This window comes from Equus asinus, chromosome 24 (assembly GCF_041296235.1).
Source record: "Equus asinus isolate D_3611 breed Donkey chromosome 24, EquAss-T2T_v2, whole genome shotgun sequence".
Lineage (NCBI taxonomy): Eukaryota > Metazoa > Chordata > Mammalia > Perissodactyla > Equidae > Equus > Equus asinus.
The window spans coordinates 26085497-26109055 of record NC_091813.1 but is presented as its reverse complement, the minus strand read 5'-3'; the positions used below and the strand labels follow the sequence as shown (position 1 = coordinate 26109055).

Sequence of the window (23559 nt, the reverse complement as noted above, 5' to 3'; positions counted from 1 at the left end):
GCATCTTTCAAATGGAGTGACCTCATGCAGAATACCTACCCTCGAAATGCCTGAATGTCCTTTTCTGGCTGCTGTGAGGCACAAGTTGAATAATGCAGGTGAAGCACACACACTGCCTAGCTTACGAAAACTGGACAAGAAGTCGCAGTGGTTTCTTCTTTCCTTTTCTGAGTGATCTCAGCCAAGCAGAAAGAAGAGTTTATTAGAGGCAGCAGAACGTCAAAATCCTCTGATCTGTAAATGAACCTAAGTTTTGCCAAATAGTGTCTGCATGGTTTCAATGGAAATGAGGCCCTCAAAGCTAGAATACGCAAGCTTTAAATAAGTCAAATGGAATCAAAGTCAGCGAAAGAAAACCCCAGGGTGACTTTGTAATATAGAGTACCGAATAGCCCGACCCCTGTGCTTTCTGTGGGTGGGGAGACCCTCCCTCCCTCCCAGAGTACCATGAATCTGTTTCCCAGCCCAAAGGTCTGTTTTCTCTAAAAGCAAGGTTCTTTTCTTGGTAGAATGTCTTCCAGAAAATTAAACTGAAGTAATTTCTTAGAGTCCTCAAGTTAAGTTTCCAGATGGCCTCCAGAAATTAACAGCTTTCTAAACATCAGAAACCACGGGAAGTGCATGCACTCCCAGTGTATAGATAGCATCTAAGACAACTAAGAAAAATGCACTCTTTAAGTTCTGTTTAAAGTAATTCTCCAAAATGTTTACAATTTTAATAACTTGCATCAGGCTTAGTATCTACGGTCTATAATGGTCTCTTTAGGTATTGTACTAAAAGTAAATGGCACCAGGAGAGTTATTAAGTGTTCTCAAGTCATGTTAAAAATTGGTTTGTTTGGGGAATGAACGTCCACTGGAAGAGTTAGGCTTCTGCAGAATTGCCACGCTACAATTCCAATGTATTTGGAAAGTAGTGCATCCTTAACACCCACTCAGTGTTTCCATAGGCACTCATTTTGGCTGATGTGCTGTAGTTGTGGAAAACACACAGGCTTCTCAGTCAAATAATTTTGTGATCTTCAGCAAGTGACTTTACTTCTCTGAGTCTCAGTTTCCTCATTTCCAAAATGCAGGCAATGGCAGGTGTCTTATAGGATTACTGTGAGATTTCAAGAAGACAAGGTTTACTAAGGAACCTAGTGCAATATCTGACCTGTAGCAGATGCTCAATAAACGGCTATTGCTACATTTTCCATTGCTTCTTTTTTTAGCCATCAGGATCCTCTTTATCAGTGCCGTGAAAACAAGAGACTGCTGGGAGGCCCCATAGAATGGGATACTGGAAATTCAAGAGAGGTCTCATTTTTAGTGTCTTATCAGCTTTTTCCACTCTTTAGGGCAAATTATCCATTCGCTTTGAACTTTAATTCTCAGGGATATATTACCTAGGAGACATTCAAGCTAGGAAGAACTGTGGGCTGACACGATCAAATCAAGATGAAGGATTCAGGTAAGAACAAAGATGATGTTTCTTCAGTTTGGCCTTGGGAGAGAGAAAGCTGAGTGAGAACAAGAGAACTGAAAGCAGACCCTCCTCCATGCTTAGTACTGACTCCAGGCTATAAGGTAAGTGGCAAATGGGGGTCTGGGATCAGTCAGCCTGTGCAGATAGGAACCCCTGTCATCACCCTGTGACATGAGGGGTGATTAGCACTTTGGGGGCATGGATGGGGAGTCTTCCAGTGGGCAGTGGGCCCTCCTGGGGGGTCAAGGTGGGATCAGGATAGCAATAAGATTTCTAACTCTTCCCTTCTCAGATGTACCCAAATTACTTAACCCTAAGGGAACTATTGGTTGGGATAGGGGTGCAAGCCGTGGCTGGAATGTGAACTGAAATACTGACAACATGGATAATTTAATATCTTCCAATTGGTTGAAGACTGAGAAGATGGATTCCTTTTTCCAAACCAAAAATAAGCTGCCTGCTATGTTTTCATGTTACTCCCCGTATCACTGATGCCAAAGGAGATGCGCTTAACTGTGGCCATGAAATGAACCCCTTCAGAAGGCAGTTTCCTTATTATTATTATTTCTTTTTGGTGAGGAAGATTGGCCTTGAACTAACATCTGTGCCAATCTTCCTCTATCTTGTATGTGGGACACCACCACAGCATGGCTTGATGAGCAGTGTTGGCGCCCAGGATCTGGGCCTGCAAACCCTGGGCCACCAAAGCAGAGTGCATGAACTTAACCACTACACCACTGGGCCAGCCATGAAGATGGTTTCCTTTTGTTCCCCTATGGTATGTGCTCAGATTAGCATTCCTAGGTACAACTTCCTGTTACTTCTCAAAGAGACAAAAATGACACACGACATGGAGGACAGACCATGTTCTTCCAGTCCTCATCACAGAACCCATGAAGACACACACTTGCAGAATCAATAAGCCAGGCACCAAGACCTTACGTTCAGGCTGAACAAAATAATGACTAAAGCATGGGCTGAAGACTGATGCTTTCTGGATTTGAACCGGCTCTGACCCTTTTAGCCGTATGACTTGGAGAAAGTGACTTAAGCTGTCTGTGCCTGTGTGAATGGCTCTTCCCCTCACAAACTGCTGTGAGAATAAAATGAGTCCACTGTGTACATGTGCCCGGCACAGGCCGGCACTCCCGTGTTAGCTGCTGCTGTTTCCTACTCAATTCTGGAAAACCTTAGGTCTCTCTCGTGGATCCATTTGCCTGTGTCTTGTAGTACTTCGAAATCTGGCTCTGTCACCAGCTGTGTGCTGTGGGGAGTTATTGAACCTCCTGGAGACTTGGTTTCCTTCCCTATAAATTGGGGGTCATAATAATTACTTTCAAAAGTTGTTGTGAGGATTAAATATTAATGTTTTTAAAGTGCTTCACAAGTGTAAATACCTAGTACATAGCAACTTTTATTTTATCACCTGTAAAAACCGGATGACAACTCCTGCCCCCCCCACCACAGATTGTTGTGAGAAGAATGTACGTGACAAAGCAGCGTCTATACATGCCATTACTTCCAGCGCCGAGGCGAACAGTTGGCATGGATTGCAAGAGGCCTGCAGCGTCAGGAAGCTGAACGCTGAGGACAGTGTGGTCCGTTATGCAACCATCAACAAATTGCCACTCTGGCCATGAGGAAATCCCAGACCGGGTAATGTAGACAGATCCACCTAAGGCTCGCTCAAGAAGAGCATTTTTTAATTTACTGAAAACCAACTTTTTAATTTTAAAGCCTTCAATATAGGTTGGTTATTAATAAGTTAAGGATGTTACATTAGAGTGGATAGATTTTTGGAGACGTCTTTATGGCTTGAGTTTTCTTCCATTTTCATTTAGTAGATGTGGATATGTGTTGTTCCTAAGCATTGGGGTACCTAATAGATTTCTGCATTTTGACCCAAAGGACATGGGTTCAAGGCACTTCTGGGCTTGGGTGTAAACACAGGGGACTCCTCAGCCCTGAGCCAGGGAGTCTGACCTCTAAAGACATATTTTTCTTTCACAACTAGCAAATAAAAGTGAATCCTTTTTGAATTATTTTATATAGGGTTGCCAGAAGTTAAATTTTATCTTATTGAATTTGGGGGAAATTGCTTTTTTTCCTACAATGCTATTGAGGTTCTCCAAATAACACTGGAAGTTAGTACACCTCTCCACGATGGGAACAAGCTAAGAACACACCCCTTTGCTTGTTTTCAGCTCCTACAAACACTAAAACAGTTCCATGTCTGATGTAAACGTGAGTAAAGCCAGGTACAAAAGTTTGTTTAGACTTCTTCCAAGAAAGTTTTTCCCTCCTAATCAGTTTTCAGCTCTCTGTTACCTCTCCTCAATTAGTCTTGGAACTCACTGTAGCCTGGAATATGCTTTTGAATATTTTGCTTTTCCATCAAAATGCTCGCAGCCCAATAGTACCCTGCACACAACCAGGGATCAGTAAATGGTTTTTGAGTGAATTTATTTAGTCTTTGGAATGATGTCTTTTGTAGTGAAATTTCAGTTGAAGACTTCTAATCAAGAGTTGCTTTGTCCGCCGGAGCAATAAGATTGGAAGGTGTTTTCTTTCTTTCTGGCAGAATAAAATCTGCCTGTCCTGGAGAAAGCTTAGGAAATGTATAATTGATGTACTTTTGAAATGCCACCCTCGTTTCCTGTAATTCCTCCTCCAGGAAATCTTTCCAGTTTGTCATGATTCCCAGTTGCTTCGCTATGGACAGCAGCTCCCCCTGAGTGTTGACCAGTTTATCCATCACAGTTCCGAGCGAGGCCTGATGTATTTTCTCTGCTTCTTGAAGCACTTCCTGCACCTCCTCCTGCTTCTGCCTCTGAGCCATGCTACAGTAGACATTCAGTTCATGTTCTTTTTCCCTTATCAAGTAGCTCATATTCTTCGACTGGTCATTCAGAGCCGTCACACCAGTATTCACAAGTTCCTCCACGGTCTTTCTGCAAAAGATAATATGGGTTTATAAGTTAGGTGGGTTAGTCACTAAAAACAAAAGTATTTTTGTCTTTTACCACAGATGTATGAGAAATTATTACACTGTTTAGATGAGCCAGGCCGGTAGAGATGAGCTTTTGGATTGCATTAGCTGTTAACAATCAAAAATCGTTTTTCAGCGGAGGGAGGTCGCCCATGGACTTCCCTGCGGTGGTCTTGGGCAAAGCCAATAGTCTAGCGTCTGATAGTAACTTTGACCAGAAAAGCGTGGTGTGGTTAGGAACGAAGAAATAGGGTCAGAGTTCTATGTCTCTAGAGCAAGTATTTCTGTATATCAATTCAGCCACATACCTTTAGGTAGAGGGGAGAAAACTTTGTTCTCGCAGGTTAGGCTTAGCTCTACTCTTGACTTTATCTGAGCAATACTCTATGACAGTGCCTCAAGCTTCCTGGTCTTAAGACCCCTTTTTGCTCTTAAAATGACCAGGCAATTTTTGTTGATATGGGTTATATCTAGTGACACTAACAGTATTGGAAATTAAAAGTGAGACATTTTAAAAATATTTATAAATTCAAGTAAAGTATCAATAAATCCACTAAATGTTAATATAACTTACATTTATAAAAAACATATTTTCCAAATCACAAAAACTGTTGGTGAGGAAAATGGCATAATTTTACATTTTTTGCTAAACTTTTCACTGGGTTAATAGAAAAAAAGCTGGATTTTCCTATTATTTCCATCTGTTGTGATTTTAAACACCATAACCCCTGGAAAACACCACTCTCTACTCATGAGATAATAAGGGGAGTGAAAAGGCAAGAACATCTCAGTATCATTAAGAAAACAGCTTTGACCTCGTGGAGCCCCTGAAAGGGTCTTGGGGCCCTGAGGAGTGCAGGACCACACTTTGAGAACCACTGCTGAATGAGTTTGTAGATCTCTGAATATAATTAATATAATTATATATAAGTTATAGCAGCCAACCGAATTAAGTTCTTCCCATGCGCCAGGCGTCTTGTGCATATATTCACTCAATGATTCCTCAAAACAATTCTATGACGTGGTTCTATTATTATGGCTGTTTTACTGATGAGAAAACCAAGGCTCAGAGAGGTCAAATAACTTGCTCAATTTCCCTTCATTAGTAAAACTGGCAAAACAAGCACCATACCCAGGCAGTCTGAGTCCAGCACCAAGGCTCTCAGCTGCCGTGACCCATTTCCAGCGAATGTCTTTGATTAACCCAGTTTGAGCAGAACTTCTAAAGATCTGAGAATAAAAGAAACCTACAAATGTCGGATTCACATATTTATGGTTGTTAATAAAAATCCCTCCCTCTGCCTCCTAGTCTAATACAGTCTTTCCAAGACTTTCCACCTGCCCTATCTTCTAAATTCTATCCTCCAAGATGCAATTCTCTCATTGCCTCTGATTTTTCCAGCTTGACTTTCAAACCTGACAGACTTCCCCAGTCTTGAGGTAAACATTGCCCTTAGCCTCTCTAGCTGCACTGCTATTTCTCTCCTTCCTTTTCCCACCAACTAGGCTATAGTCATTATTGATAACAAGGGGTGACATTTACTGAGTACTTCCTGTGTCCCCCAGGACTGTGCTGAGCATTTTACATGCATTATACTTCATTTAATTTTCACAATAACCCACTGAGTCTGGTACTATTTTTATTTATTACCTCTTATTATTCCCATGTAACAGGTAAGAAAAGTTGAGTCCTACAGAGATCTAGTTATTGTTCAATGTCACACAATTGAGCTGGTGGGAGAGTTCCTGCCCTTCAGCATTAGCTGCTTCAGTAGTTTCAGAGGTCACTAGAAATTTTTTATCAGGAGGGCAACAAAATGAAAATAACATTTAGAATTGTTATTCTGGTAATAGAGACCAATTCGTACTATTTTGTAATATTCTGGGTGTGCCATGATTAGGGGCTGAACTATGATGAAAGAGAATGATGAGAAAGGGGGAGGAAGAAGGAGAGAAAGGGATAAATCCAAGAAATATTACAAAGTCATAAGTGGCAGAATTTGTGACTGCTAGGATACAGGGGATGCAGAAAAAAAGACGACTCAAAACCAATTTCCTGATTCTCAGCGCGAGTCAGAGGAGAATGGAGGGGCCATTAATAGAAGTGATGCCATGGACAGAGGTGGAGTGAGCATCTACCCTACGCACACCCTTAGGATGTAGTCTGATGTTTTATAAAATCTTCAGGGTGTTGGTGAGATTGTGAAAGTGATGACCAGGGCCCCTGGGGCTTAGATCAGAAGGAACTGGAAGAAGCGTCCGTGAGCAAGCTCCAAATCCCCAAAGAAGAAGTTGCTTTCCTCCTCCAGAACCTCAGCCCTGTCACGAGCAGGCGGGAGCTCCCTGTGGCGTGGCCGGGCCTTCTCCTGGCCCACACAGAGGAGGCGGTCGTCTATGGGGCCCACAGAAGTCTCCACCAGAGCTGATCGCAGGTAAAACTGCTTGAAGAAAGCACATCTTGGATGACGGCAGCTCTCGCCCTCCACGATGGCCCCCTTTAAACTCCTTGCTATCAAAATCTCTTCTCACTAACAGGATCTGGTATTTTTTAGAATGTTCTTTCCAACTTCTCCCAGCCTGCCTTAGAGCCTGAATTGTTGACCCTTTGGGACTGACTCCTTTCGGTTTAAGGTCAGAGTGTCTCTGACCTTTATGCTGATGATGTCCTTGAAGTTGAGGAATTGCAGCCCAGAGGAAGGTGGGTACAGGGCTGGGGGGGGGAGGGCGGGGGCTGGCGGACAGCCTGGAGTGCCCATCACCCTTTGTACCTCCTCTGCCTTGCACGGTGCCCAGTGGACATAAAACAGGCAACCAATGAATGTGTGAATAGTAAATGGGCAACGTAGACATAGTTCTCTCCAGTATGCTATTTTTATGCCAAATAACGCCCAATTTTAAAGTAGCAAATTAAAGCCTTAAAAAAACCTAAAAGAATGCTTGCTTGAAAAGGATTCTTAGCATAAGCAAAATATTCACCATAAGAAAATGGTCAATTCTTGTGTTTTATCTAAAATATCTTTTGATTTCTACAAATTATCCACAGTGCTTTTTCCCCAAAAGAGGGCCTAGCGATTAATCATATCACACGAGGAAGGACTGAAGGAACTGGTTTACTAGTACTTTTTGGTTTTTCCTTCCCTTCTCCAGACTAAAGCTGGGACAACGTCTCCTCAAACTTTTGAAGGATGACTGTGCAGAGGGAGAGGCTGAGCCAGAAGCCAGGGGCGGATGTGAGGTGAGGTCTGGTGTACCTCAGGCCCCCAGGAAGAAGCACACGCCAGGCAGACATGTTCAGCATCTGAAGCACCCACCTCAACCAGGAGGAAAATTCGCGTCACAGGTGCCCTCAGGAGGAGGCCCAGCAACCCCTGGCAGGCATCCCGAAGAAGGGACGGTAGGGTCACTCGGTGACCTCCAGGGCCCCTTCCCACGTGAAGAGAAATTCCAAAGGGAATGTGAAATCTACGCTTCTTTCTGTAGATGGTTAAGTCCACCTGCCGGCTCTCATTTTATGAGGTTATACTCTTGGAATTTTGAAATACACACCATATTTATGGGAAGTGCTGGCCAGAAACTGAACCATTTTCAGGATAATTTTAGTGTGTCTATATACACCTATAAGACTCAGTCTGCTATTTTATAAAATGGTCTCTCAGAGAATAAAAATAGATTAGTAAATAAAAATATAATCTAATATGTAATAATCCAACCTCACTAGGCTCTTGGGAAAAAATAAAGCATGAAAAACTCTCTAGAAAAAGATTAGTCCTTTGCTCCCTGTGGGGCCTCTGTTAGCTCTCTTTCTCATTCTTTTTGGGAGGCCTTTGAAATGGTACAAGATAAATTGCTCACAATTTTAAAGAAAAAAATGAATGGCAGTTCCTTGCTTTCTACCTATTCAGTGAACTTCTCATTTTCCTTACACATGTTGGTTGCTAAGAGCACACTTTTCAACCTCTTTTGTATGTCCATCAATAAAAATCTTAAAAATCACAGTAAGAACCAACACTTCATTTATCCACGGGCAATTCCTAAATTATGAAGGGATCTATTCCTAAAATTCATTTGTTCATCGAGTATTTAGAGCAACGTTGAACTGGCAGATCGTTTGCCTGCTGAGCCCGCGATAAGCTATTAATCCATTTTCACGTGAACTCCAGGACTGTTAGCACTATTTTGATCAGTTATAACCACTGTGTTTATGAGGAAAATACATTCTGATTTTCTCCCTGAGATACTAGGAACCTACTGCCCCCTGGTCTGGCAGTAGGATCAGTGACCCCCCACGCTGGGGCTGCAGGAGTTAGAGTGGCTGTGGGGAACATCTCCAGAGGCCAACCTTTTCGGCACCTTTGTATCTCAGGGGTATTAACACTCTCAACCTCCCCGTGGCTCTGCCTCATTACACCTCCCACCTTCCCCTCCACGTGTTTGCTCGTGCTGTTCCTACTTTTTCGCAATCTTTCACAAGTGGGACCTTCTCCCTTCTCTCTAAGGCCCAAACCAGGACTAACTTCCTCCAAGAAAGTGACCTCACCACACAGCCCACATAACCCACACACTTCCCAGAACTTTGAACTCTCCTAGCACCTACGAGTTCTTTGTACAAGTCCATCTAGCATTGCTTATATGGGGCAGCCACACTTTAGTTACTTCACATAATGCTGAGGAAAGACCCTTATTTCTTTGTGATGGAGGTGAGGACCACATCCACAGAAGGTGCTTGATAAGCTCTGGTGAAGTGAGCCGGGGAGCGTAACAGAAGGTCATGTGCTTTGGCATCATACATCCCATCAGGCCCTGTCACCTTCTCTCCACATGACCTTTGGCAGGTTGCTTAGTCTCTCGTTAAGACTCAGCGTCTTCATCTGAAGATACGGAGGATGAGAATGACAGAACGCCCCAGGAAGGAATGTGAGGATTCAATGAGAAGAACACAAAGGCCTCGCATGTGCTGGGTGTTGAATAAAGGGTAGCTGTCATCAGGAATTATAGCCATGACCACAAAAATTCCTGAGCAGTCATTCATTCATACCTTTGCCTTGGGCTGGAAAACACTTAGATCCCTTCGAAGCAGAGATGTTTCTTTCTTTCTTTCTTTCTTTTTTAACTTTAAGAGAAAGAGTACAGTGTCTCCTAGATAATCTGTTTTGAATCTAACCACCTCAATCCACAAAAGAGTTTTCTGTGCACTTAACAAATTTGTCATAATATTTACGTGTTCTGAATCCCTGAAGTCTTGAGTGAAAGTTTATAGTCAAATAAAAGATCTACAGTAGGATTCTAAACAGTGGTCTTTCTCCATATATTAGTTTCTGCAAATGCTCTAAGGAACACTGGAATCTAGCACTGTCTAGAAATAAGATCTAGCATGCTGCAGAGTGAGTTCAGCTGATAGAACAAATTTGAGCCTTTGTTTAATAAACATTTAAAGGATGTCTACCATGTGCCAGGCTCTCCTCCAGGCAATTGGGACACATCAATGAACAAAATGATGAATATTCTAGCTAGATACATTTCAACAAGATGCCTGGCAGTTCCCTAATCTTAGTCAACTGACTCAATAAAAGGTGGCCATTGAGAACCTTCCATTCAAATCTCACAGGGAAAAGGGCTGGAGTGGGGTGAAAGCAGCAGAGTGAGGGAGGGAGAAGGAGACTGCTGGTGTGTGGCTGGATCCAGAGGCTCCTACAGGGTGGGCAGAGCTCCTGCAGATGGAGGGTGCGGAGCAGAGAGGAGAGAGGGTACCACCTTCCGCTGCTTTGGACCACAACTCATTCAGGAGTCACCGCCTTCTCTAACTTTCTCCTGAAATCCTCCGTCACCTTCCTCTTCTACCTCAACAATGATTTACAGCCTACGCAAGAAGGGAGGCACACTGACACAGCCTCAGCTGCAGCCCTCATTTTTATTTATCTGCACATCCTACAGGATTTTACCTTTGGCCCCATTCTAAACAATTCCAATGAGGAAGACTTTACCCATTAATTATACACAAATAGATTTGTTTGTTAAGTCAAGCAGCAAAGCAAAAGAGACAAGTCCTAGACCAGGAGGCCAAACCCAGAGGTTTCAGTCTTGGTTGTGCTGCTACAGCTACGTGATCTTGGGCAGGTCGCTTAGCAACTGGAAACAGTGGTTTTCTCTGACTGCTGTCCTGTTAAAACTGGCCAGTTCCAGAAATATCTTATGACCCAGCCATCCCACTACTGGGTATCTATCCTAAGAACCTGAAATCAGCAATTCCAAGAGTCCCATGCACCCCTATGTTCATCACAGCATTATTTACAACAGCCAAGTCATGGAACCAACCTAAGTGCCCAGCAACTGATGATTGGATAAAGAAGATATGGTATATACACACAATGGAATACTACTCAGCCATAATAAAGGACAAAATTGTCACATTCACAACAACATGGATGGACCTTGAGGGTATTATGTTAAGCAAAATAAGCCAGACAGAGAAAGACGAACTCTGCATGACTTCACTCATAGGTGGAAGTTAACATATAGACAAAGAGAACTGATCGGTGATTACCAGGGGAAAGGGGGGTGGGAGGAGGGCACTAAGGGTGAAGTGGTGTACCCACAACATGACTGACAATAACGTACAACTGAAATTTCACAAGGTTGTAACTATCATAATCTTAATAAAAAAAAAAACTGGCCAGTTCCATCAAATGTTCACCACATATATAAAAGTGGTTAGCTTGGTATTGTTCATATATACATATGATTCACGTAAAAAATTATTTGTGATTATGCACAAACATAAGGCTGTAAATACATCAAAAGGTCATGGAAGGATACAGACCCCATTTTAAAATGATTGTCTCTGGGAGAAAGGAGGGAATTGGGAGCAGCAAGTTAAGACTTAGCAATTTTTGCTCTGCATATTTCCATAATGTCATCATTACGTACAGCATCTATTACTTGTGTAATAAGAAAAGACCAAAAGTAACACATTCACAATGGTGTGTGATACAGGCTAGAAAATGTGAAGACTGAATTTTCTGTGTTTGTGGAAAAATATTTGTTGATTCTTCTCCTCACTCTCTTAAAACTGGAGATACAGAATGAAAAACACAGTATATCGGACAGTAGTTATCTCCTGAGAGGTGGAGAGGAAGGAAATGTGATTAAGGAAGAGCACATGGGAGCTTCAGAGGTATTCGCAATTTCCAATCCCTTCGGGTGGGTGGTAGGTCCTTGAGTATTCATGTCATTATTTTCCTTTATAACACACACACACACACACACACACACACACACACACACACATACATTCTACAATACATTATACATGGTTCCAGTGTGTTCCCTGGAATACCTTCTCTGGTCCTGCACTGCTTCGCGGGTCTTCTGTCTCTCTTCCGCCCTGGCTTTCTCCACAGCCGCGATCTTCTCCCTGTGGCATTCCATCATAATCCTTTGGATTCTGTGGACCATGCGTTGTTCCGCAGCCAAGTGTTCTCTGGTCAGTTCATCTTCCATGTGTTGATGCATCTCTATCTTGGTTTTAGCTGCCATTTCCTTAAGCAACAGGAAAACTAGATTTAGACGTCACAGCTTTGATGTTTAAAAATGCACACTAAGAGGTTATTCAAATCAGAATTAATCTACCCAATGGAATGTACACCTGTTAACCCTGATGATTTAAAAGAAGAGTGTGTACAACACGGAAAACTTTCATTTATGATGATGCTAAGTAAAACCGTAAATGTACAAACTATGTAGCATAAGTATGTCTACAGATAATATTGGAAGGGCATATGCAAAAAAGAAAATAATTGGGTTACAGGTCTTTTTTTTTCTTGATTGCCCAAATATTCTATTATGTCATGTTATCTTTATCCATGATTAGAAATACACAATATGATTCTCTTTGAGGAAATCAGTCCTGGAAGATGGCAGAAGTAATGACTGTGCCTCCTAAATGTCTCCTGGGCAGGAGGGAGCCTGAGGCTCAGGCAGCAACAGTCATACTTTACTGTGGGCACCGGAACCTGCCTGCCAGGCCCCACTGTCATTCAGGCATTCCAGCTCATTAGTGTTGAGAGCCTCTTTCTCATTCACAGAGGGGACAGGAACAAGCGTTCCATTGCTCCAGGGTAGAAGGACCTGTGAATGCCTTTGGCCAAGTAAAGAGAGGAGGCACGAGTCAAACCAAGGCTTCGAGAAAATGAACTCGCAAAGAAACTCACAAAATGTCACCACTTTGAAAGTGCCTACTACTCCACCATGTGCCAGTACTGTGCCAGGCTGTTGCTACAAACACATTCTCGTGGCTGGAATTCCTGTCCTTGCAGACTGACTGTCGAGTGGACACCAACAACCAAATTGTGCAAAAAGTTTTTTAATAGACATATATGCAAGAGAGGAGGAGCAATTAATTCTGTCTAGCAGTTTCAAAGCTTTCATTTAAAGGTAAATTTTTATCTCTATTTTAGGGATGACAAGAGAACATACAGAAATTAAGTTATTTCACATAGTGGGTCAGTGGAAGAACCAGGAATAGAAACCAAGATTCTCGATGCCAGTTCCTCGCTTCACTGCTGGCTGTGATGCTAGGGTCTTTCAAGAGATTCATCAATTTACTTTCATTCCAGAAACCCTGTACAGTCTTATAAGATAGCACAGTGAGGTTCCTGCCTTCCTCCTTCCCTCCTGCCTCCCACCTCCTTTCCTTCTTTCCTCCTCCTCTTCCTCCCTCCCTCCCTCCTTCCTTCCTAGCTTCAGTATCCCTTCTTCAAATGAAATTTTACCCAAAGTAGAAAGAAATGAAACCAGTAAGAGTTCTCCTGGCTGAGGTTGCCCACCCCCCTTCACTACCCTTTCTGTGGGGGCCCCGACAGTGTATGCAGACAAAATCCTACAGCTGAAGCTGAAAGTCAAGGGAACTCTAAGTTTCAAGGGAAACTGAAACTGCTCTAGTTTTGTATAAAAGTATTTCAACAGTTAAAATATTTGTTAGACAGACTTCAGCTTTTTCAAGAGAAGGAAAGTTTTCACTTTCTCACTTCAGCTACTCCAAGGATGAAAAATAAAAAAATGAAAAAGACAACAGAAATCAACTTGAAGGATCTCTCCAGAGTGGCCTCAGTTCATGTAGTTAGAAAATTATTTTTAGGAAAACATTGGCTGCTTAAAATGTTAGCTGGGTTTTCCATACTGCAGAAGGCTTTGTTTCTTAAAGCACTAAAACGTTTTTTGTGTGTGTGTGAGGAAGATTGGCCCTGGGCTAACATCTGTGCCAATCTTTCTCTATTTTGTATGTGGGGCACGGCCACAGCATGGCTTAATGACTGGTGTGTAGGTCCGTGCCTGGGATCGGAACCTGCAAACCCTGGGCTGCTGAAGCAGAACACGCGAACTGAACCACTATGCCACTGGGCCAGCCCCAAAGCACAAAAACTTTTTGATAATAAAACATTTTCAATGGAAATCTTTCTAAATGTCTTTAACATTTACCTTACTTTATAGGAAGAGCATAATGAACACATTTTAATGTTTCTTGATGATCCAGGCTCATAGATAAAGATGAATGACTGTATTGGGCTAAATACTTTATATTGCACTTAAAAATTGCTCGAGTTCATAGGGTGATTTGTCTCTGTTATAAATGACCCCACTGCTTTGCTTTTTGAGATTTGACATCTGATTTTTGTAATTCTCTTCGGTCTTCACATGCTGTTGGACCAAGGACTCCGTTCTAACTGCTGTTGGTGAGTTCCTTTTTGTCATTTCTTGTTTCTGGCATTTAATCTATTTTGGATTTGTGAAGTCAATCAACCATGTCTGTTGGGTTCAGGTTGTCAAGTAAGTGTAAATAACATTCTAGTGGGGAATAGAGAGGTTCTGCTCTGGGTAATAAGCCCGAGTTTTTGTCTTATAGTGAGAGGGCTTTAACTTCTTAGGGGATATTTTAAATTATGTCTGGGTTTTCAAGTATGTTCTCAGCAGTTGAGATTATGGAGTGGTTGTGCTTTAGACAGATGAAGTATTATCCTAATACATTTCTATTTGAATCGTAGCATTTAAAATCACACCCATCCCTTTATTTTGGCTAGGTTCTGAACTAGGACTCAGAGAACTAAACCCGTCCCTCTTTCATGTAATGACTTAGTAAAATCCAAATCATTTTAATGCCTCACATAGTATGTAGAATACACATTTAAAGCTACAAAAATAATTCAATGACCTATTATTTGGCAGTGTTCTTGCTCAATGGAAAGTCTTCCATTAAATTACTTTTACTGAAATGTGTTTTGAGTGAATCAGCCCATATTTTGAGGTAAGAAACAACCTCAAGCAATCCATCATGTTTACAGATGTTTGATAGACATTTATTATGCAATGTCTCCCTCAGGAGAAGTTTTCCTCAGGTACCACGTGTGGGCATATCTGGGCCTCTCTGAGTACCTGATTTGTTTTTACCTGTGGACATGGTGATTCACGGCATTTTCCTCTTTGCATTGACTGCCAGGAAGCTCAAAGCCCAATTGCACAGGACCTCACGGCTTACATACATTTTTAAGTTTTAAATTCATCCCTGACTTCATTATATTCTCTAGTCTGATTTTCCTTTTGTTATTTTCTCTTAGCTTCTATCTTATCATTTACTTTTTAACATTATTGTATTTGAATAAGATAACATAAACACCTTTTCAAAATACTATCTGTCCACTGGATAAGATCTTGAAATTTTATTTATCAGCAAGCATCTGAGACTTATCCCAAATTCCTAACATCATATAAGAGCAATACCTGGTGGTCTTTACATATCAGAATTTAATATTTGATTCTAGAATAACTTAGTTTTCTCAAACTTAATGTGTGTGAGAATCACATGGGCTGCTGGTTAAAAACATTGCTAGTGACTCTGCAGGTCAGGTGGGGCCCAGGAATCTGCATGTTAAGCTTCCAAGTGAGTAGATTCTAAGGCAGGTGGTTCATAGACAAGCCCTGAGAAGCAGTACTAACGTCCACATCTGGGTACCCTGCAATTGAAATAACAACCCTACACACCCCTCTTAGACAAATCATTCCTTCATATATGAAAAACGCCCCTGAGACTGTGGCATACATGTAAATTCCCAAACTCTAGACAAATATTGTAGGAAGGTCACCCTTCCTCAGACTTTTCCCCTTTAAATTTTCTTAGGACTTCTTCTATTTTAGCACTATAAGTGCACCAACACCACCAAAGACTATATGGGATACAATCAAATTACTTAAGGGAAGACTAGGATGGAGGCTCCTTGAAACAGGCCTCACATCTAAGTTATCCTTGTATCTTCATAACCTAATGCCAGAAGTGATATTCACAATATGTATCCTTTTGCTGCCTCACTGGGGCAGGGTCCTAGAGCCCCTACTGATTTAAAGGGTTGTCCCTTTAAATTGCTGCATTGGGGGAGGTCCAGGGGTCTAGGGGCAGTGACCAGGGTGACCAAGGCATTAGGGGGCTTGGGGAGCGGCTATTTGTCAACTGATAGAGAAGCATTTCAATACTTTAAGAAGCACTATGGCCATACTGGTACATGCCAGCTGAGCAGAGGACTGCCTAGACGTGCTGTATACACTCCTCGTGTTCTGAACTGAAATAGGCGAAGGGCAGTGGACCCCTGCAGCCAACCCCTCAAGGACCATGGCCGCCGGGGCCAAGCAGGGAGGGTCCCACTGCCCTTTAGGAGCCCCAGGGCAGAGCTCCCTTTCCTGCCAGCCGGTCTTCTGAGGACAAGGGCAGTCCATTTGATCTCACCTCGTATGGATCTGATATATGGTAGGTGCTCATTGCTGAAACAAAGGAAAAAATGGGCCTGTGGTCCCTAAATTTTTGTGAGTTATGTTCTTATTAAGTTAGGCCAGACTTCTGCCACTTTCCCTCCAGCCTGTGCCCATGAATCTTCACATCTGCACTACTTACCGTCCTGTCCCTCCCGTGGCCAACATGTACAATAGTTCTGTATCATTTTCCTTTGAGCAGATGCTGTAACCGAGGTACTGAGCTAGATAATGACTCCCAGGGCTTCTGCCTGGAAGGTTTGCTAATTACCTAGAAATGTGCTTGAACAAGTTAACAGGTTAGAAAGAGTTGCCTTCATTTTATGACCTCTGGTCCTACAGGACATATTTGAGAAACAGCTCCGGGATCCCTCTTGGCACTGTGGTAAATGCAAATTTGGGGGAAAGGATGCAACCAGAGAGCCCAGGAGAAGGAACAGAACAGCCTACTTCCTCCATTCACCAACTGAGCACTGACGAAGTCAAGGCAGCGGGCGGGGCACTAGGGCAGTAACGACGAGGACATGCCCTTACGGAGGCTGAGGTCATGTCAGATCAGATATTCAACAAGCAATCAATCTGTTTAATTACAACGGCCATGACTGATGACTGCTGTGAATGAGGACGGGGTGTCAAGGACAGTGTACGGGTGGCAAGGCAGAATGGGCAGGTAAAGCTTCCGTTAAGTAGTAACGTTTGAGCTAAATCTGATGAATTGTGGGAAGAACATGCTGGCAAAGACCCCGAGGTGGGAAGGAGGATGGTGTATTCAGGTTTGAGGACCCAAAGAAGGGCAGTGGGAGGAGGAAAGAAAGCTAGAGATAAGAGATACAGTGAGTCAGACAGGCAGGGGCCAGACAGGCTCCCTCAGGCCTTGAAACCCCATAAAGGTTTGGGTTCATTACGTTGAAGGCTGTGGGGTTCCCCTGCACCCACTCTTCACTGCCATCACAGAGTTCAGCATCTCTTCTGTGAAAATCGTGGGCCTCCCAACCAACCTCCATGAAACACCCATCTAGATTCTACATATTATTGTTTTTTCTCTTATTCCCTTGCTAGAGCTTTTTAGTAACTTAAGTACTTTTTAAAAGACAACAAACAAGCCACTAGAAAAACCTGTAAACTTTTTTGATGTTCCTCTTCCAGATTCTGAATTTTAATTTTGTGTCTGTCATTTGCTTCTTCAAGGGCTTTCTCCACTGCTTGTTTTTGACGTTCGTTAGCCTTTGAAAGAAAAAGTCCATTTATTTATTAATATATCAGGTTTCCTTGTTTACTGAAAATGAGCAACCACCATGGGGCCCCTAATTATTTGCTTGATTCCCATCTCAAACCTCCCATCACAAACTGACTGGCTCAGCCAGAAATGCCCAAAAACATCCGAACCTTTGGCTAGTATCGCTATATCAGGACTTGCTAAAGAGAATTTTACTATGGGCTGCTGGCTTGCCTTTTTTGGGCACTTTATTTCTTGCTTGATTGACTATCAAAGTAATGCATGCCATCGCAGAAAACATAGAGAAGTGGAAAGATGCACAAAGCTAGAAAGAGCTGAGAAGGGAAGCTGTGTACCATCCCAGATCCCATGCATCAGATCTTCAGAAAGAGGGTTTATTACTTTGTTTGAAAAGAATGTCCAGAACATTAGGTATACTTATATTCAAATTGTAGATTATTCATAAAAGCATTCCCTTGTATTAGGGTATATATCAGTGGTTCACAATCTATTTGAATTTTTTATTATTGATAAAGATAGATGACTACAAAAATTTTTTGCACTGGAGCATTTTATACTTTCAAAATACTTTCAGACCAAGCTGTTGCTGGTGGCACTAATACGGGACAATTCCAACACTATTTGCTATGATGTCTATTTTATAAAGAAACCAAAAAATGGTTTGTCCTGCTGCCAAGGAGCTTTAATTCTCTTTAGGAAGTCATTTATGTCATTCTATCCATTACTGTCTATAACTGGAAGAAGTGGGGGCTGGAGGATTGAGATTTTGCTTCAGCTAAGTGTCTGGGACCTGACTGTGAGCCCCAACACACTCAAAGTGCCCCATGATCCTCAACAGTCATATGGACAAGGGGTCACAGACTTTGGAGAGATGTGGAACAAGGAGAGTCATTCATGAAGAAGCAATTGGAAAAAATAAGCACTTAGAGGTATTATAAAATGCACAAATGCATGGTCTACATACTAAACATTAAGCTATAATAAACACTTGTCAACAGGGATGTCTTTTTTTAATTCAATGAGAATAAGGGGAGTAGGAGTCATCCATACATAGGGGCAATTTAGAAGGAAAGAAACTCCTAATGATGTCTGCATCTTACTAAGCACCTACTGTGTGCTGGGCACATTATTTCATTGAACTCTCTCAACAATCCTATAGAATGAGTATTATTGTTTCTCTTTCACGTTTGAAGAAGCCAAGACTCTAGAGTGGAAGAATGTGCCCAAGGTCTCACAGACAGCCAGGATTCAGAGTCAGTTCTGCCTGAATACATTGTTTCAGACAAATCCCAAAAGTGAAAGAATTGTAGAGATGCATTTAGGTTGACCTCCAACTTCTTTTACCTGAGCCCATATATCAGCTTCTGCTTTTGCAATAAGTTCTTCGAGTAGAGCTTCTTGAAATTCCTTTTCTTTCTTCAAAATATCTGCCCCAATATCTGTATATTTGAAGAGAAACAATTGCAAATATCCACAGACTGTTTCTTGGTTTTCCTTTCTACTATTATCTAGTTATTCATTAGAATTATTTAAGAGCGATATCCTTTTAGGAGACATCAATCTTTTCTTTAAAGATACCAACGAAAGGGCTAAGTTTTTCCCTAATTGATTAGGAGGGAACTCAGGCCTGGGTAGAGTCAGCTGTTCCCTTCATCGCACTCAGTCCACACAGTAGGCAATTGGGGAAGTAAAGTGGCAGAAAGGAGCACATTCCGAAAGTAGAAGGGTGAGTGCATATTCAAGACAGTAGCACATTATACCGCTCCTCTCTCCCTGCTCCCACCTGGATGCTGGTGGTAACTCCATCAGGAAAGTGGGGGCAGAACGCTTTCCTTAGTACGCTACAAGCCTGTCTTTAGTGTGTAGGTCTTCATGGCATTAGCTGCTTTAGCTGTGGAGTGAGGTAAGGGGTAGTAGTTGACGACTTCTCTGTCAATGATCTCATTTAACTTCCAAATATTCCCATAATAATACCCTCCCTACTCAGACAAAAAGGCCTAAAGAGGTTAGATGACCACACAGTATCAATAGCTAGGGACAGAGCAGACCCTGGAGCCAAGCCCTGAGCTCGTTGAGCTGGGCACAGGGTTTTCTCCATCTTTTCTTCTGAGAGTGGGTTGTCAGAGGTGGCTCATGACTTGTATGGGGGTGATGAGCCCTTTGAGTGCTGAAATCACACAGTGATCTTTCTCTCCAATCCAAACTCTTATAGTATTTACTCCATTCACTTCTCACACCTTAGATTTGTTGAATTATTAATTTTTCATGTGTTTATGTTTGGACGATCAACTTCCTCAAATTACAAAGCACATCTTATACCGCAGTGTGTGTCTCACAGTGCCTACCTGGGCAATAAGCACAGGTAAGACATTGTGGACATATGTGTCTGTCTGCACAACACCTCTTCTCTCCCTCTGGTATCAAGACCCATTTCTCTCAAGAATGTCCCTCTCTCACTTCAGGTTGTTCTGGTGGGACTGCCAATCACAGCGGCCAACCGGTTTGGCCCATCACATCATCTCCATTCTCCAGGCACATACTCAAGCCTGGCCATCCAGCCTCTTCCCTAGGGTTTTATATAAGGATGTAAGGAGAACATAGCTCTTTTTCCTCTGATGTTTCTAAGCTGGAGGTAATAGGTGCTTAGAGCTGTTTGGAACTGCTTCTCCTCCTTTCCCAGCTGATGGTGTAAGCCTGGCTGCAGTAGTAAACAATTAGGCCAACTCACTAAGAGAGCAAGTATGGGCAGATTGAAAGCCCTGATGCCAGATTCCCCATGGGTTTCTCTGTTAAAAGGGTCAAGAAATTCCCTTTTTTGCATAGTCTGGTTTGAGTTGTGTTTCTGTCACCTGCAACTGAAAATACATGCTTGGTGGCATTGATTAAAGTCTTTGCCACTAGATTATCAATGAGTCTAAAAACATAGGGCAGTGAATACCATGGCAGAGATGGACATATACTCCATAGGCTCAATGTTGTGTAGACAGAATCATGAAAGATCCTCTAGAAAGACATGTGACTAAGCATGGACCATCAACATGTTGAACTTCATAAAAATGTGATACAAGTGTGGACTGCTATTACTCTTTTTTATGCTTAAATCCCATTACTTTGTATTACTTGTTCCCAACCCTGATTGTACAACAGGATTCTTGCATAATTTTTTTAAATGCCCATACTGGGGCCGGCCCCATGGCCAAGTGGTTAAGTTCGCACACTCCAGGATTTCACCGGTTTGGATCCTGGGCACATGCTGAGGCGGCATCCCACATGACACAACCAGAAGGACCTACAACTAGAATATACAACTATGTACTGGGGGGCTTTGGGGAGAAAAAGAAAAAAAAGGAAGATTGGCAACAGATGGTTAGCTCAGGTGCCAATCTTTAAGAAAAAACAAATGCCCGTACTGAAAAATGAACAAACTATTAACACAAAGAACAACTTGGATGGCTCTCAATGGTATTATGCTAAGTGAAAAAAAGCCAATTTCAAAGGGTTACATACTGTATGGTTCATTTATGCAACATTCTCAAAGGGATGGAGTTAGAGTGATGGAGAACAGATTAGTGGGTGCCAGGGGTTCGGGAGAGGGGGTGTTAAGGGATAACAAGAGGGAGTTGCCTTGTGGTGATGGAACAGTTCTACATCCAGATTGTGGTGGTGGTTACATGAATCTACACGTGAGAAAGCTCATAAAACTATACACCAAGAAAAAAAGTGCATATAGGTTTGTACCTGAGTGAATAGTATTGTTCCAAAGCCTGTGTCATGGTTTTGCCAACGTACTAGAGTTATGTAAGATTTTGATGAGAGAAGCTGCATGAGGGGTACATGGGAACTCTGTTCTATTGCTAAAACTCGTGAGTCTTAAACTATTCCCAAATAAAAAGCTATCCAAATATGTAAAAAGATAAATGAATAAAGAACCACACACACTGAGGTCTGACTCTGGAGGTTCTAATTCAGTAGGTCTGTATTGGATTAGCATTAAATCCAATGAGTTTGGTTTTGGATGTTTGTAATAAAGACAAACTTTTTAAAGTTCTGTCGTACCCTGCTGGGGTTGAGAGCCACTGCCCTGCGCAGTACTCATTAGCACTTATATAGACATTTCAACATGCTTTTGAATTTACTTACAAAGAACAGAGAATTTTGACTCTTTTGACTTAAAATAGTCAATGACAAATACAGGTCATTGAACATGAAAGATTAATTTCTAACTAGTTAGATTTAATTTCTCCACTTGGTGTTTGGACTCAGATATCCTGGCAGGCAGAAGGAATCAATCAACAAAAGCATATCTAAGAGTGAATATCCACTGTGCTGCGTATAAAAAGTCAAATCATTTTAGAGATTATAATTAATAAATCATACTAAACATTTACTAAAAGTTAAACCAGTTTTGGTACTGATATTTTTAGAAGATGATTCCAATTTGATCTTGCCTTACATTTTAGATTTTTCAAAACACCTTCCTTTCTCAACTTCTTATACTTTCAAAGATGAGGAGTGAATTTAAATCACTAGTTTACTATGTTAAAGGAAGAGAGGATCAGAGAAGTACTTAGAGTCTTTAGGAAAACACTTCTAAGGCTCAAAGTCAGACTGAAAACTCTGATGGGGAAGTAAACCTGTCGTTACAATTTGATTTGCTTATTAGAAGAGTATATATAATAAATCTTCTCATGCTATCTATATGTAGCTACTCTTATGTCACCAGCTACTAACAAAGGTTACGGTTTCTTTCCCCCATTTATTAAGGTGTTACTTAGAGATAGTTCCTCTTCTGTGTGTGGCAGGTGCCTGAGTATGGGCAAGGGAGAAAAGAACTCCCATTTACCATTATGTGCCAGGCTTTATAATAGGTACAAGTGCTTCATTAAAGCCTCATAACAAACCTGCAAGATAGGTATTAACATCCCTATTTACATGTAAGGAAACGGTCTGAGAGGCTCAGCATCCTGTCCAGGCCCACGAAGTCTAAGTGGGGAAGCTGGACTTCAACACTTATTCTTTTCACGCCCAACAGACAGCCCTGTAGGACAGCAACTTTGATCAGGAGAGCTGATAAAAGTCTATATAGCAGGAAGAAGAACGGCAGAAAAAGGAAAACAGCAAAGTCACTTACCCAGTATATCTTTGTGAGTGTAAAAACGTGTCTTAAATGGCTTGTATTCGTGGATCCGTTTGAAGGTTTCCCCAAAAGGGGCTGGTGGGATTATTTTATTACAAACGGCACAGCAAACAAAGCTTGTGTAATTCGAATTTCTGATCATAATTGAACTTAAGACGTCTTTTACTATGTACAGTGAAAATACTCAGGATAAGGAAAAGTAGCTTTGAGAAAATCTAGAAGTTTAAGAAAGCTGGAAGAGGTTCAAGGCTTCAGGAGGATGCTAGAGGCTGGTAAGAATTAAACGATTCGCCATGATTAGGTAGCGGGAAGGTGGCTAATGGGCAAGAACGGTACGAAAGCCTCTGCCATATAAGTGTGGGCGCTGACGGGGGAGAGTTAAGCAGTTGCTCCCTCCCAGACTCTAGCATTAAATTGTTAACTTACTTAGCAACTGTTGCTAGGTAAGACAAGCTTTGCTCATAAAAGCAACTAGAAGTAATAACTAAAGGGAGCATGGTACAGCCTTTCATTTCCCAGATACCTTCTATATTAGCTTCCTCTTGCTGCTGTAACAAATTACCACACACTTAGTCGTTTAAAACAATGCAAACGTATTCTCTTGCAGTTCTGGAGGTCAGAAGTCCAAAATGAGTCTTATGGGGCAAAAATTAAGGGGTCAGCAGGGCTGGTTCCTTCTGGAGGCTGCAGGGGAGAATCCCTTGCCTTGCCTTTTCCAACTTCTAGAGGCCACCCACATTCCTTGGCTCATGGCCTTCCACGATGTTGCCTTTTCGCAGCCTGCTTGCATGGTGACGTGGCTTCTTCCTCTGATCTTCTGCCTGCCTCTTATAAAGACCTTGTGATTATAATAAAGGATAATTTCTCCATCTCACAATCCTTAACAACCACATCTGCAAAGCCGCTTTTGCATATAAGGTAACATATTCACAGGTTCT

General features: G+C 42.0%; 1 protein-coding gene across 1 annotated transcript; it reads right to left on the bottom strand.

Annotated features, from left to right (window-relative positions):
* Positions 1-1021: 1021 nt before the first annotated feature.
* C24H6orf163 (chromosome 24 C6orf163 homolog) lies at positions 1022-23121 on the bottom strand. Its single transcript, XM_014848446.3, has 5 exons — positions 22616-23121; positions 18829-18923; positions 17364-17471; positions 11791-11993; positions 1022-4419 (listed from the first exon to the last, which is right to left on the bottom strand). The coding sequence occupies exons 1-5, from the start codon at positions 22761-22763 to the stop codon at positions 3984-3986; spliced, it is 990 nt and encodes a 329-aa protein (XP_014703932.1). The 5' UTR covers positions 22764-23121; the 3' UTR covers positions 1022-3983.
* Positions 23122-23559: the final 438 nt, after the last annotated feature.